General features: G+C 36.9%; 1 protein-coding gene across 2 annotated transcripts in view; it reads left to right on the top strand.

Moving 5' to 3' along the window:
• Window positions 1–15,503, top strand: part of TSHZ3 (teashirt zinc finger homeobox 3) — a 69,194-nt gene that overhangs the window by 22,753 nt on the left and 30,938 nt on the right. The window contains exons 1-2 of one of the 2 annotated variants that reach the window (XM_073307816.1): window positions 7,670–7,715; window positions 8,490–8,559. The exons of the other annotated variant lie outside the window; for it this stretch is intronic. Coding sequence (XP_073163917.1) covers window positions 8,511–8,559 — 49 coding nt within the window. The 5' untranslated portion in view covers window positions 7,670–7,715; window positions 8,490–8,510. Of the gene's footprint in view, window positions 1–7,669; window positions 7,716–8,489; window positions 8,560–15,503 lie in introns of those variants that run through there. 2 annotated transcript variants of the gene reach the window in all.

Raw genomic sequence — 15,503 nt, 5'->3', positions numbered from 1 at the left:
CTAATATACTATATAATATATATTTCTCTCTAAACAGGATTGTAAACCCTTCCTAAGCCACTTTCACTTTCATAGACCCTGATATGAAAATGTACCCCAAATACATCATAAACACATTTCATGTTATGAACACCCAGAATATCATCTGTGCTATTAATAATATGAATTTCCAGAATGTTTAGAATTTTCAGCTAAATGTTAATGGGTCTGTTTGTATGTCATGTCCAAATGAGAGTAGGATCACGCAACATGTCAGTCACATTTTGCTTTCCTTTTTAATGTTATCATGAGGGAAAATAAATGGAATAAAAAAAATTACATTAAAATAATATTAAAGATTTGTCTTTAACCCACAAAATCAAGGGCATTTGCAAAATACAGCTTCGGTATGCATCCATTCCATTGTACCGGAGCACTGAAGGGATTTGATTATATGTGCTACGCAAGGTAGCTTGAATCAGAGCCAACCCTATGTGCCTGTGAAACTGGCAACTGCAGAGCTTATTATTGGAAGCAGGGCTTAAGGTAATTGTACTTTCAAGGTCTCGTGTCCAGTGTGACAATAGCTGTTTTGATATCTTTAGGGGACCGTGTGTGACTCTGGGTTTAGGAGAGGGGTGGGGTTTGGGGAACTGAGCACAAGACTGGGAGCTAGGAATTCCTAGAATTCTCTGTGGCGTCACAGGCAAATCACAGAATCTTTCTGTGCCTCAATTTCCCATCTGTAAAGTGGAGGTAATTACAGTAGCTCACTGAGGTGCTGTGAGGATTAATGTTACAAGTAAAATTTTAAAGATGAACAATGACATGTCAGTGATGATTATTAAAGGCAGCGTTTATGATTTAACTTACTATTTTCTTGCTTTCACATATATGTGTAACCTTTCACATAATTTGAAAGTATCTCCCCCACAATTAGTCATTTGGCAGACATTGAACTATTTAGGGTAAGGAACTTGCATGTCAGGCAGGGACAGCTGCTCTGGGAAATAGCTTGTTTTGCAAGTTTTTAAAACCAAAAACTGTAGTAGAGGTAAAGCAGCTGCAGAGAAAAAATGCTCTTTTTACAATTAAAAAAGGATGATTCTAAATTAAAACAAAAACAAACAAGAAAAAAAAAAACTTCTGAAAGCTCTTTGAGAGGAAGTGAAGGAGAAATAAGTCTAAGGAATGCCAATACAGCTAATGTTACAGTTGTCCCAATTACTCATATCCGAAACTAGAGATTGAGGAAGCTAGGTAAAAATGGGCCAAATTTTGGTCTCGGATCTTTGTGCATGTGGCTCCCATTCATGTCAGTAGTTATTCTATATATGAATCTCAGTTTAAAATTTGGCTTCAATTTTTTTAATTACTATATTTTAATCAAATATAAATATGTATAAAGTCAAACAATAAGGGAATCAATGTCCTTCATGCATATATGGATACAATCTTTTTTAGATATATGCAAAAAATCATAACTGACATTTTAATAAGTTAAATATATATTTAGAAATTAAATATGGCATATTCTAATACTTCTAGACCATTTCAGGAAATATAAAGGTGATATTCTTTATGTAATTGGTTAGTCTACTCAATCAACTGTACATTTTGTGGCCAAATCTTACAGCCCTTATTCAGGACTCACCTCGCTGATTTCAGTGGGACTTTACTCACAGACTACAGTGAGCAGGATTTGGTCCTGTCTTTCTTTTGTCAAATACAGTTTCTTGGGAAATTTACAAATGGCAATTCTCCTCTTCTGTACTATGTATATGTACATAACCGAATGTGTGATGATTTTTTTTAAAGAGCTATAGAGCTAGCTATCTGTATGTACACAGAGATAGAGTGTATGCACATGTGGTTGTGATATCTATGTGATAACTTCTTTGTCACATGCCTGTGTAATTTATTAAGTACCTATAATCCATTGCCTGCTGTCTCCCTGGGAGTTGTTCTAACATTCTAACCCGTGAACAGCTTCAAACAGCTGTCATTTTATAAGAGCTTGTCAGGGAAAAGTTCCTTCCTTTTCCCCCTTAGTATGGAATTTCCCCCTAAATTATACCTACTTGAGGTCCAGGACATGGCAAAAAAACAATTCTGGGCCAGAAATTATGTTTATAAATACAAAAGTATCATGGCTTTAAGGTATGTCATTTTACATTCTTGTAGGGAAAGAGACAGGAGTTTTGTACTACTGGAAAGGAGAGGCTCTCAGCACTTGACTCTATCCCTGAAGAGGACTAATAAATTAGACTTAACATTTGTTTGTGTAAAAAGCTATATTATGTCATTTTTGAAGGGTGGTGTTTTGTATTTTTTCCTACTTTGAGCCTGGATATACTTGGACTCATGGTATCTCAGGCCATGTTACAGCTGGAGTGTTACAAGAAATAGTCACAATAAAATGTTTGAAAACTCTTTTTTTAAAACATTCCTAAAATATGTTACTGAAAAAAACCTGTGTGGCATGGATAAAAACACATGATAATGTGGCATAGAATAAAGGTTTAATCAGCACTCATTTTGGATGATCCACAACCCACATTTGTGGCTTTGAACACACACACACACACACACACACACATACATATTCATTTTGTAGTTACTCAACTGCTATTTGTATAATTTGTTTCTCTTGCATACTCTGTTCTGATTATTTACTGTAAAGTGGTCTTTGTTTAATTGATTTCTGTCTGCCAAGGAAGAAAGTTTGCACTTCTAACACTCACATCTGTCAGTACCATACCAAAGGACTCAGTCCCACAAGAGAGAAATTGAAGAAATGAAAACAAATACGTTATAAAATGAAGTGACAATAATGTGTAGTAGTATAAAGATTGCTTTGGGCTGCTTTTGAAAAAGACAGTTAATGACTTGTCCTAGTAGATGGTAGGGGAATGGTACAGATACATCTACCGACCTTTAGACCATGAGAATAAGGAAGATAGTGTAGTCTAGATGTCAAAGGAGGGAACAAGGGGAGGATTTTTGAGTTCTCTTCCCTGCCATATCACACCAGACCACATCAATTCTGCAGTCCTTTCCCATATTGAATAGTACGTTTCAGCTGGACTGTCTTGGATGTGAAGGTATTACTCAACATGAGCACCATTGGCAGAATCAGGCCCATATATGCGTACTGTACTTCACATTGCCATTGATCTGACATGTGTAAAGCTCGTTTACATGTGTAAAGTTCCTCACATAAAAGGTGCTGCCCTAAGTATCAGAATAGAGGTAACTCTCTGCCTCGCCCCAATGTTAGGAGTTTGTCCACTGGTGTAGTATGTGTCTTTTTGGGGGTGGAGCGGAGAGGATTTGAGTGTAAAAATAAAAATGTTCAGGGTTTGAATCTTTTTAGTCAACACAGTACACACACTGGAATTTCACTAGCACATATACGAAAACTTATTGATACAAGCAACTGCTAGTGTATGTTTAACATTTAATGACATTGAATGCTGGCCTAATGTTGCTAAAGTATTCAAGTCTCTCTTAAGATTGTAATTGAAGTAACATGATATAAATGTAAACTTTAGCTTAGAGCACACAGAACACATGAGACAGTTTGACACCTTCATTTCAGCAGTAAGAAATTACCATTGTCTCTTGGTTTTTGCTTCTAGCTTATATGACCAAGCCAAAAAGTAATTACACAATTAGGGTTGACATGCTGGTTCCTGTAATATTTCTTCCTTAAGTTTTTGGTGGCTTATTTCTACTTCAGATTACCCAGTCCTTTACGAAGATGTCCATTTTCATTGCAATAAATTTGCTCATGAAGATTGCAAGTCTTGCATAATTTAATGATGAAAAGGCAGCATTTCATTTTCTCCAAATGTAGTTATTTGTAGATTAAAGATAAACATTTGTGGAGCTAATATGGTTTTTGTAAGAACTTTGCCACCAACTTGAACACTGAGTGAAATCATTGATGAACTGGAATTGAAAACTACTTCTGCTTAAATTATGATAGGATTATGCTTTTTGAAAGGAGGGATATGCAGTTATGTGCAACTGCTTATCTGAAAGGGAGCCATTTTCCAGAGGTCAGGCAACAGTTAGCTTCCTATTATTGATAGCTCTTGAGTCTTAAAAGTGTCTCCAGTTCACATCCACCCTTGAATGGGAATTACACGCTGGCAAGCACTCAGTATTGGGGGATAGCCTGGGGTTTAAATTATACAATGACCTTGTGATTGGCTCCACGTATCCTGCAAGGATAGGTGGTGTGGTGGCATGGGATTACGTGCCTGGAAGGTTTGTAACCCTCTTGCCCTTAGACTGGCTATGTTCTCTTCTGTACTCTATGCCTGGGGTTTATAGTATAGCTTCAGAGGAGGCATGCTGTTCTATGCCGTAGTTTTCAGGCACAGCTTGCTTAGGACATGACACTGGAGGTGGGTACAGTTGTGTGTTGCAGGGGTACTTTTTGGAGGGGTTAGGGCTCTTGCTGATTATCAGTTTTATGATGTGGAAGAAATGTTTTGCCCATGGTGGTGATTAGCCTTGTGGGATGACTTTTCCCTCCCCTTGAATACTCTGTGGCAATTGTGGGAGTACTGTGCTGCAAACTTTGTTATGTGGTTGGGATTCCCATGGAGTAGTGCCTGGGGAACTACTACTATTATTATTATTATTATCATCAGTTTCTGTCCTGTGGAGATTGTAGTCCCTTTTTTTGTGTGTTCATTCCTCTTGTTTTTTATCTCAAACTTGAGCATAGAGTGGGGGTTGAGCAATACTTAGAATGCTGGGTGAGTTTTAGATGCAGGGATGGACTCCTACTTTGGGCCACAGATTCAAGGCAGTAGGGGTCGTCAATGTAGATAAAACAGGTTATAGTGGATTACAGATTGAACATGAGTGAACAATGGGATGTGATTGCAAGAAAGGCTTATATAATTCTGGGGTATAATAACAGAAATGTCGTATGTGAGACATGGGAGGTAATTGTCCCGCTGTAGCTGGCACTGGTGAGGCCGTAGCTGGAGTACTGTGTCCAGTTCTGGGTGCCACACGTTAGGAAAGATGTAGAGAAATTGGAGAGAGTCCAGAGTAGAGTAACAAAATGGATAAAAAGTTAGAAAACCTGACCTATGAGAAAAGGTTAAAAAAACTGCATGTTAGTCTTGAGGGAGGACCTGGTATGTCTTCAGCTATGTTAAGAGCTCTTATACAGAGGAGGGTGTTCAATTATTCTCCATGACCACTGAAGGTAGGACAAGAAGTAAGGGGGCTTAATCTGGAGCAAAGGGCAATTTAGGTTGGATATCAGGAAAAACTTTCTAACTATAAGCTCTTGAATAGGCATCCAAAGGAGGTTGTAGAATCCCTGTCATCGAAGATTTTTAAGAACAGGTTATACAAACACCTGTCAGGGATGGTCTGGTTTTATTGATTCTGCTGCAGTGCAGGGGATTGTTCTTGATGACTTCTAGAGGTCCCTTCCAACCCTACATTTCTGTGACTGTTGGATTTCACTTTTTGGTGCTGTATCCCTTTTGATTGGGACACATGGCAATGCTTTCTCATCTTGTGGCCTAACAAGCTTGCTATATGGAATATACTGGGGGGCCGTAGTGGATCTGCTGGGGACAGACCAGGTATGTGTAAGGGGTTGCCAGCTTATTAATCACATGTATAAAGCTGCAGCCACTGCTTAGCCAAATTAATATGTTTTGTCTTGGTTTTTCACTGTGACTGTATCAAGTTGTTAGTAGCATAGTAATTGTTGTCTTTGTTGGTACTCTGAATCCCCCAGAGGAAACTCAGCACCTCCCAGTATTGGGCTTGATCAGTACAGTGGAAAATCTACTTGAATTGTATAGTTTTAGCTATAAAATATTCTGTATTGTTATGTGTCTAGTGCACAGTACCTTTACTGCAAATCAAGTCTTGACACTTCAAGCAGTACAATGTTACTGGGACCATTTCTAAAGAAATTGACAAAGGAGAGAAGTACTTTCTGTAATGGGCAACTGATGTTTCAGCCAGCTATTCTTTTAACAAGAAAGTGAGAGTACACTTAGTGGCTATTAAATCGTTAATTACAGTATGTACCATGTTCTCTAAACACAGAGTATAGTTAAAAGTTATCAGGAAGGGATATCTTTCCTTAATTTTGAAACTAAGTGCAGGATGTGAGTTTTCAAGCAGGAGCCGTGCACAAAAGTTACATTTCTTCCGATGGAGTGTATATTGATGGTTTTTCTTAATTATTCTTGATGTTTTGCCCATTATGCCATTAGCTTCCATAAAGGACAGAGATAAATAGCCAGTATCCACAAGAACAAAGTGTGAACTGAAAGCATTTAATTATTGATATCTTAGTAAGTAAAGTTCTCAAATGATGTTGTCAAATTCTATAATGATCAGAGAGCAAATGTATCAGCTTGTTGTTGGAATGTGGGGCACAGAATGCACAGTACCTACAGATCTGTGACACCAGCACATTAAACAATAGGTTTCCTAAATTCTCAGTGTTTATCCAATGTTCACTTCCACAGTGGTAGTTTCTTATCCAGCGTTTTTTCCTATGTTTTAAAATGTTTTTTATATTTTTCTCATTTTTTCCATCTCTTCAGTTTAACTTTAATCTTTATTAATTTTTAAACCTGCCCTATAAACATTAAAGAAACATGCACTTTCTCAGTGAGTCAGTGGAGAAATAGCAAAGGTTGTTCTCGTTACCATAATGCTATATTTATGCTAGTTAGTCCTTCCTCACATAATCTGTCACTTCAAAATGTAGGTTACAATGGTAACATACAATAGACAGCTGTTTAATCTATTCTGTTGATAGTCTGGGTTAAGTGCTTCCCTGCTGTCCCATGAAAAACAGGGAATGGGGGGAACACTGCTTTAAAAACTGTGCACGGAGAGTCTGTGTGGGAGGTGTTTGCAGCCTCAAAGGTCAGGAACAGAAAACTGTCTTCCAGACCCTCAGAGCCTGAGGATCTGAAAGGAAACTAGGCAACACCTGAGATTTCCTGGACATACTGCTTGCCAGGCCACCTAGGCATGCTTTCGTTTGCTGCCTCAGCCTTATCCAGGCTCTGTACTGCAGTCTTTTCTCAATAAGGATATACAGAGGCCGTGGGGGTGATTTAATGCAGGTTCAGCCAGCATTGCTTCATGTGGATTTGCCACTGGAGAGCTGCCAGATGTGGCAGAAGGTTGCCCCGTAGAGTGGCTCCTTCAGCTTGCTTCCTTCTGAGGCCTGACGTGCTCCCCCAGATCCAGCGCTCTTCAACTGTGTGGTGTGTGCTCAGAATGGGTTTCCTATGTATTTGGTGGGGACATGTCATTAAACTGCTGGTTATGAGGCCTTCCTGGTCCTCCTTCCTTTCTTTTTCTTTACAAGGGTGGAAGGGAATATTTGCTTTGCTTTGAGGAAGATTTAACTGGTTGCTGATTGAATGTATGATGGGTAAAACATCAGGGAGCAAATAACTTAGAAAGCAAACAAAATAAGTTACCTGAGTACATATTGAAATAGTTGACAGTTACTTGAGTATATATTTTGGACTTCAACAAAAAAATTTAATAAATTAAAAATTCCCTTGCTGGAATACTATTTACCATTAATATATTTAATTAAAAGATATTTTTGTGTTCCATTTTTCTTCACTCTCACAGGTGCTACAACTTTCATGTTTTTATAGCATTAGATCAAATAATGCAGATGCTTGATTTCATACACTGGGACATGTTGCCAGGTTAGTTTCTCAAAAAATATTACAACAAGTATTTTAGCTTTCTTTGTAATTATACCATGTAAACTATTCAACATTTCATACAGTGTTGATTTATAGAGATTATACACACTGTCAGTGTTTACAGTAAACCTGGCCAAAGCACTGATACTATTAAGGAACAAATCTTGTTGCAAAAACTACTCTTAATTTAATGTCTATACTATGTGTTAGTTTTTCTGTATAATATATTGCAATAGGATTGAAAATGTGTGTTTGGAGGGCTGTGTTGCCCACATTTTAGCTTAAAGTTAAATATAAGAATGATACTCAGTTAAGATATCTTGAGGATTTTAGAATACTAGACATGTTGTCTGTATGTATGTATTAGTCAGTGTACAGAGCACCATGTTGCATTTTCAGGGAGGAATACAAACAAATAAGTTTGCATTTCAGTTATCCTTGGCCGTGCTGGACTTGGTCCTGTATTACAAACAGGTTTTAAAACAGGGGTAGCAGTTTGAGATGGAGTTATATTTCAGAACATATGACCCTTTGCCTTGAAAGTCCTATACTAACTCCACTCCCAGCAAAGGATCTTAACGAGAAAGAAAATATAAATGTAAAAATCATTACATTCTAGATCACAAATACTGGAGAACTTCACTTTCTTTTTCTTTTCCTCCGTATACCAGATGCTTTACTTTCTTTAGTGATTATGTCTCATGACTTAAATACCTTAAATGCTGGTATATAATTTGTATTGCAATGATCTATCTGAACCTGCTCTGATTACAGGTATAGAAGGATGCTTCTAATATGAGATGTCACCACCCTGTGCAGCTACTGCAAAACAAACATTGTAAAGGTATCTGTGTACAACATGCAGCACAGTAGGTGATGCTAGAAATGTTCTTTTGTGCTTTGTGTAAATAATGTTAAAGGATTATGAAGCAGTTAAATATTTTTTTTTAAATGTGATTGATGATATTGTGGTAATGTTTTGGGACATCTCATCAGCATTTTCCTAAATGTTCCTCTGAGAAAAATAACTGTGATTTCTTCGCTTTCCCAGGCACTAAAATGTCAAAATCAACTCATTTATCTGGGATTTGTGTGTGCGTGTCCCCAGGGATTTATTTTCTTCATGATATCCAAAATGAGTTGTACACTACACCTTTCGCCAAACACAAACAGTACATTTGCTTACTAAACTTGATCCTGTGTTCTCTACTACTTCAGATGACTCTGAACCTACAGCATCCAAAAGAGATCTGATGGATACCATATAGAAAATGTTGTGTGATAATATAATGTACTTTACGCAGAATCTAACAGGATTTATTATTTCTATTTTATATTAATGTTTCCTTTAGTGTAGTTTATCTTGATGGAAAGGTGAGGATGGAAAGAGTTATAGCACGTTTTTATGTGTGGGAGGGTGTATATCATTATTTATATTTATTACAGCTGTGATCAAAGGCCCCAGTGTGCTAGGCACTGTATAAACACATAGGAAAATACGTTCTCTGCCTTGAAGAGCTTACAATGTAATTTAGTCCGAATTATTTAATTCCCTCAAAATATTTTAACCTATTTTTCTTAATATTGAAAAGCAGTTAGTTTATATAACATCCTACTGTAAGAGGAAATAGGCTATTTTGACAGTGCCCATTATCTCAGCAAAACTTCCTGCAAGGTTTTCTTGCCATGATCAGGGGGTTTATTACCTGGCTGTAAAAATGAATTCTTGGCTGAATCTTGGCACAAGACATTTTAGAATTGGGTGAAAAGTGTTAACATTTAGGGATGGGATTTTCAAAGCATTTGGATTCCTAAAACTCAAATCCAATGAAAACCTGTAAATCTAATAGAATTTGGGCTCCCACCTCCCTTACACTCCTTTGAAAATCCCAGCCTAAAAGGAAAATAATCTAATAGGCAGTTCTTCAAAGCATACAACTGAAGGTGGGGTGTACCAGTTTAAGATGAATGGTTGTGTTCATATAGTTTATAAATAGGCTTTGATTTTTTTTTTTTTTTTACTAATCGTGTTTTAAGTCTTGCTGTATACATTGTTTGAGCAAAATGTGTAAAGTTGTTTTTTTAAGCAAACAAAAAAAGCTTCAGAGTAGCAGCTGTGTTAGTCTGTATCCGCAAAAAGAAAAGGAGGACTTGTGGCACCTTAAAGACTAACAAATTTATGCTCAAATAAATTTGTTAGTCTCTAAGTGGCCACAAGTACTCCTTTTCTTTTTGCGAAAAAAAAAGCTTGGCTTTTATGACTGTATCAGGGCAAATTCACTAATCATTGCTGTCAAGGCTTAATTTTGAGGAAGGCTGAATGGCTAAAGTATAGTTCCAACACTTGACAAGGAAAAGAACATACAACAGTCACTCCGTTATAAAGCTCTCCATATGTTCTCTCTGTCTCTTCACTTTTTACTCCAACTGGTGGGCAAAACAGTGATTGAAACAGAACTCCAAATTGCAATTTCTTTAAATGGACCATTGGTGACTGTAAATAATAAACCCAGATCTTTACAGGGAGTATTGAGTCAAATAGGTTAAAACCTGAATGTGTGAAGTTAGAACTTAAATCTAGCTGGTGGCTAATGTATTTTGTGGTCTTATCAATTTTATTAGTTTAGTGGAAGAATTAGGATGGCTTTATAGTGTTTAATTTCATAGGGGTCAAAATTTCCAACCATGGGCATAAGAGGAGTGTGTATGCTTTTTGTCTTTGAAAATACCACCCATAGATTCTAAGCATACTAATGATATTTGCGCTGGTATAGCACCTTGCATCATATCTTCCCAAAGTATTTTACAAGCATTAATTAATTAATTCAGCATCAGAACATGAACTGCAAGCCAAATTCTCTGTTGATGTTAATGGGTGAAATTCCATGGAGGTCAGTGGAGCAATATCCATTTTTGCACAAGCAAAGAATTTGACCCAAAGTGTACATTCTGAGCTACATACATACTGCAGTAATTTTAGACATGGATAACCAGAAGAGTTGAGAGATGAAGTAAATTGGCTGATGTGATACAGCAGGTCAATCCAGGGCAGGGAATGAACCTGGAAGTTCAGATGCTCAGTCCCATCATATCACAACTAGACAACACTCATGGTCACAGATACACTTCCATGGCCTGGTTTCTCTTGGAGCCATTACAGTCTATAGGTTAATGAAGGCCAATAGACTGTAATGTAAAGATTTTTTTTGTTTACGCTCTGCATGGATTGACAGAACCCAATACCCTTCAAGGTTGCTACTAAGTATATATATCAAAAAATGTCACAGTTGAAAGCCAGCCAACTCTCTGCATTTAAAAGCGTGTAAGTCAACAGTAAGGGAAATTGAATACTGTTCCATAACTTTCTTTTAACTCTTTATTTCCATACTTTTAAATGCATGTTTTTAAATTATAATATTTCTTAATAGTCACAGTAACAATCGTCGAGTAAAACTCATGAAGTTTTGCTCAGTTGGTTGTCCTTGTTTTTTCAAATGGGGGGGCAGCGTAGAGTTTAGTTGATCCACAAGGCCTTACACGTCTCCTATAGTTTGAAGCACCAGTGCCCTGCATGCTCTCATATGAGCTCCGAGAGGCTCCTACTTCCCCCAGATGCCACTACAGAGTGGATTCCTTAACACCCATAGGGTCCCCATTCCCCCTAAATCTTCTTGTTCTGCAGAGCTTTGAACACACAAAACTGTCTAACTCCCAGTGCCTTAAAAAGCCCTGTCAAGGTTTAGAGTGAACCGCAACGTTCCCATTTCTCTTCTGCTGCTTCTCTTCATAGACTGTAAAAACTACCCATTGGGACCTGCTGACTTTATAGAATTCTTGTAGTCTTTATGAAACATGCCCTGCTGATTCAAAGAATAATACTGATTTTTGTAAATAAATCTTTTAGGTTTGATTAAAAAGATGAACCTGTGTAGCTATATAACCTCTAAGCTGTATAACTCTAAAATATGGTAGCATTTAACTGCTAAGTATTGAAATTTTACAGTCAAGCTATGTGGGGTTTTTTGTTTTGTTTTTTTTTAGCTTGAGGGACCCAAAAAAGTTTGACACATTGGTTAAAATGACACCAAGTTATCACAGAAATATCTTTCCTGAGCAAAGTTGTAAGCAGAGTTAAAGCTGGTTACAACTTCAGTTAAGAAGCTACTACTCAGTGGCTCTGATGTTTAAGGCAATTTATAATGATTTTAACTGAAAAGCAACTTGACAGCAAAGCACACTTGGCAGAAAAAAGTTGGTTGGTATTCTGCAGCGTGCCCATTGGTACAAGGGAGCAACACAACGGCTAGATAATCCACCCACAATCAGGACTAGAAGATTGGTCTTTTAGCTCCAAAACATGGTCCTTTGCCAGATAAAGTGAGGCAAAACCTTTCTTCCAGTGGTAAAGTATAGCAAGACCCTTGCCCTCTAAATTGCAGCCAGCCATTAAAGAGAAAACTCTTAATTCAGTTACTCTCCATTACAATTAGATACAAGAGTCATTAACAACTTTGCTTAATGATGACTCATTTCTTCTGAGATAGCATGTGCTTGAGTTTTTGAGGAGACCCTACTATGGGGAGAGTTTGAAGAAGTATCAGTAAACCATTTTTCAGCGAGAGGGACACACATCACCTCCAAGTCTGCATTTCAAGCTTGGTTATTTTGCTTAATGACCTGCAATTCAAATATCGTTTGACCAATAGTTTGCAGAAACATTCCATTTCCCTTCAGCTCAAGGTCAGATGTTTTCCAAGCCAAACCAGCTTTGCTAGTCTAAAAACTAGGGCTTATAAAGGAACCTGTTTGCATTCTGAACACTGTAGAGACATTTGTCTGTCCATTACCGTGTTGACTGATGTTTAACATCTATGTTTCCTTTGTAACATGTTACATTAAGTTGAATGAAGCTACTGTGTGATAGATCATCAGAGATAGTGATGTCACGTAGGTTGCCTGGATGTTTGTTCTTGTTATTACTGTATGTGATTGCCTTTAATATCTATGAAATGTTCCTGCAGTTATGTGGGTCAACAGTTCACATTTTAGTGTCTCCTCCTGCAGTGTTCAAAACTTCCATTGACTTCAGTGGGAGTTATGCAACTGGAACAACTACCAGTTCAGGCTCATAAATACTAACTGAATAGGTATTTTTATAATAGGCTGTAATGCTGTAAATCTACCTATTGGATCGATATTGTGCATTTTGGGGTCAGCTTACAGCCTGAGAAACTGGGCCATGCACTGAGGAGACCTTGGGAAGTGAGGACTCCTCGTTTCCAAGCTACGGAGTTGCCCCACAGCTACTTTTGTAGCCTCGGGGTAGTAATTTGCACAATTCCTCTGCTTGTGTGCGTGTGTAAGGGAAAATGGCTTCACATAACTGCAGATCCCTTGGCCCTGTGCCCATTTCTTACTAGGACCAATGCTACATCTTTGTCTGTGGACTTATGCAGGGAGTCCAAGTGAAGCTGTGCACTATGGAACCATGTTTCAGCTTCCTTCTTCTTTGCATCCTTCCTGTGCACTGGTTCACTGCGGTCACAGCCCTAGGAACCTATGAGTAGGGAAAAGGGAAGGCATTATTTGCCTTTAAGAAGTGTTTGTGTGTCATCTGTAAACATATTTATATTAATGCTTTATTAGCTCAGTATCGTCCTGCCTGAAATCTCCTTCCATGTGCACTCTAACCAAAAAATATCCAAAGGCCCATGCTGTTTTGAAATAAAGAACCAATGCATGGCTCCATGCTTTTAAAAAGTACTTCAGCTCAGCTTTACAAAATGCATATTTTAAGAATTTTAGGCACACATATGTAGCTGGCCTGTGACAGCTCTCTAAGTACTCTTCAGTGATTCCAAGATTTCCTTTCGTTCCTTTCTCTTTACAAAACCTTTTGGTAATATAAAAAGCCACATCAATTGCGAAGCTTGCATTGGTATGTGTCTTATGTAAGTGGCTAATGCACTGGCACACGTGTGCAGCCTTCAACTTTGCATGTAGCATATTAAAGTGCCCTCTGTTTTATCCAAGAGCAGGTTCAAGGTCCCCATACTTCTTTTATATCAAGAGTGGGTTGTGATTCATACTGAAATAAGTAAGTTGAGTGCTCAGACATGAGACTGCTCTGAACTCTCTCATCTTATTTGTACTTGGATATCACAAGAGTCACCAATCACTCACTAAGATTTCAGGTAGATCATAGTTCAGCATGTACTCTGATGCTGGTCAACTTTTAGTGTTAAATCTCCTTGGTTTTTTTTAGTTTGCTCTAAAACTTCAGTGATACAAATAGGTATATAATCCTTCCAAAAAAACAAAACAAAACAAAAAAAAAAAACATGTGAAGCCTAGGAAAATGTTACTGGAAATAGTTGTTTCTTTTATAAAACTATTAAGAAAACTAAATGATTTTAATATTTGTGGACACAAGATTTTTCTGTTTTAACAGTGGTATTTCTTTTAATGACAGCATGATTCATTACTTTTAGAAATCATGTGAAAACATGTATGCATCAGCATGCTGCTAAGTCATTGACCTTCAGTAGGTGTGTTTTTTGTTTTTAATTTTAATAATATATTACTTCTGTGGACATGTTATTACCTTATTTCTAGCTGAATACTTTAGTATTTATCCTCATTCCTGAGAGAAGTAATCAGTATGTTATCAAGTGAAACAACTCTGTTTTCAAGTCAGAAGATTAACCCAAACTAAATACAAATTGTAAAGAAAAGCTGCACTCAGATATGTTCTACTGCATGGGAAGAAGGATAGTGAACGTAGTTGTCAGTGAAAGCTGTGAAGTACTGCAAGTAAGCTATAAAGTTCCTAATACATTTTCAAATTTGAGCTGTACTTACAGGATTGGACATTTGTCAGAATAGTGCTGGCCAAGTCATACACTTTTTGTCATAATAGGCTTCTGTTAATAGAGTTTTTATTATTTAGATTTGGCAGGCTTACATGCTTCTATTGCATGAACTTCCTGTTAAGTTTCTGAGCTGTAGTTGGTTTATGACATAATTGCTCTATATGTTGATAACATCTTTTATCATAATTGTTTTTCATTGTTTTTAATAAAAGAATATGAATAATAGGACACATTGTAGAAGGTGGATTTTTGTTGTATTATTCATGATACTGAAAAATTACCCAAAATAATAATAATAATAATTAATAAAAGATTTAGTTCCAAATGTGACTAATTTAAATCAGTTTATACAATGAACCAGCTAATCTTCAGTCTGGGGAGGTGCAATGCTTTTATACTGTTGGGTTTTTTTATGAATAGAATTGTACAAAAGTTCCTATTGTGTAGTACTGTGAGTTTTGTACAACCATACTTTATCAACAGATGGCAACCAGCACATGAAAAATAATTAAAAAATAAAATGAAAAGAAACCCAGAATGAATTAAAGTGCTTCTTTGCGTTCTGATCTGCATTTTTGGTTTAGAATTTTTATGGTGAATTGCCATATTATCTGTTATATCAGTTTACAATGAGGCTCCTATCAGACATAAAACAGATTTATAATACCATTAAAACACAATATCAAAGAATGAATAAGCAATTCAATAAAATTACAATAACACAAAGATAAAATGAAAGCCTTTTCAATAACAGTTTTATGCAAGAACATTTTGCAGATAAATATGTGTTTATAGATCTTTTAAATGCACATTTATTATACTGCTCCTAATAGAGCCATAGGGGTTAATTTTTTCTGTATGTTGTCTTTTATAAGTGGTTCAAAAGCCAGCTGCAAAACTCTTCAATAGACTGTTT

The sequence above is a fragment of the Lepidochelys kempii genome, chromosome 12 (genome assembly GCF_965140265.1).
Source record: "Lepidochelys kempii isolate rLepKem1 chromosome 12, rLepKem1.hap2, whole genome shotgun sequence".
Lineage (NCBI taxonomy): Eukaryota > Metazoa > Chordata > Testudines > Cheloniidae > Lepidochelys > Lepidochelys kempii.
Note: the sequence above shows the minus strand (reverse complement) of the source record. Positions and strands in the feature narration are given on the sequence as shown.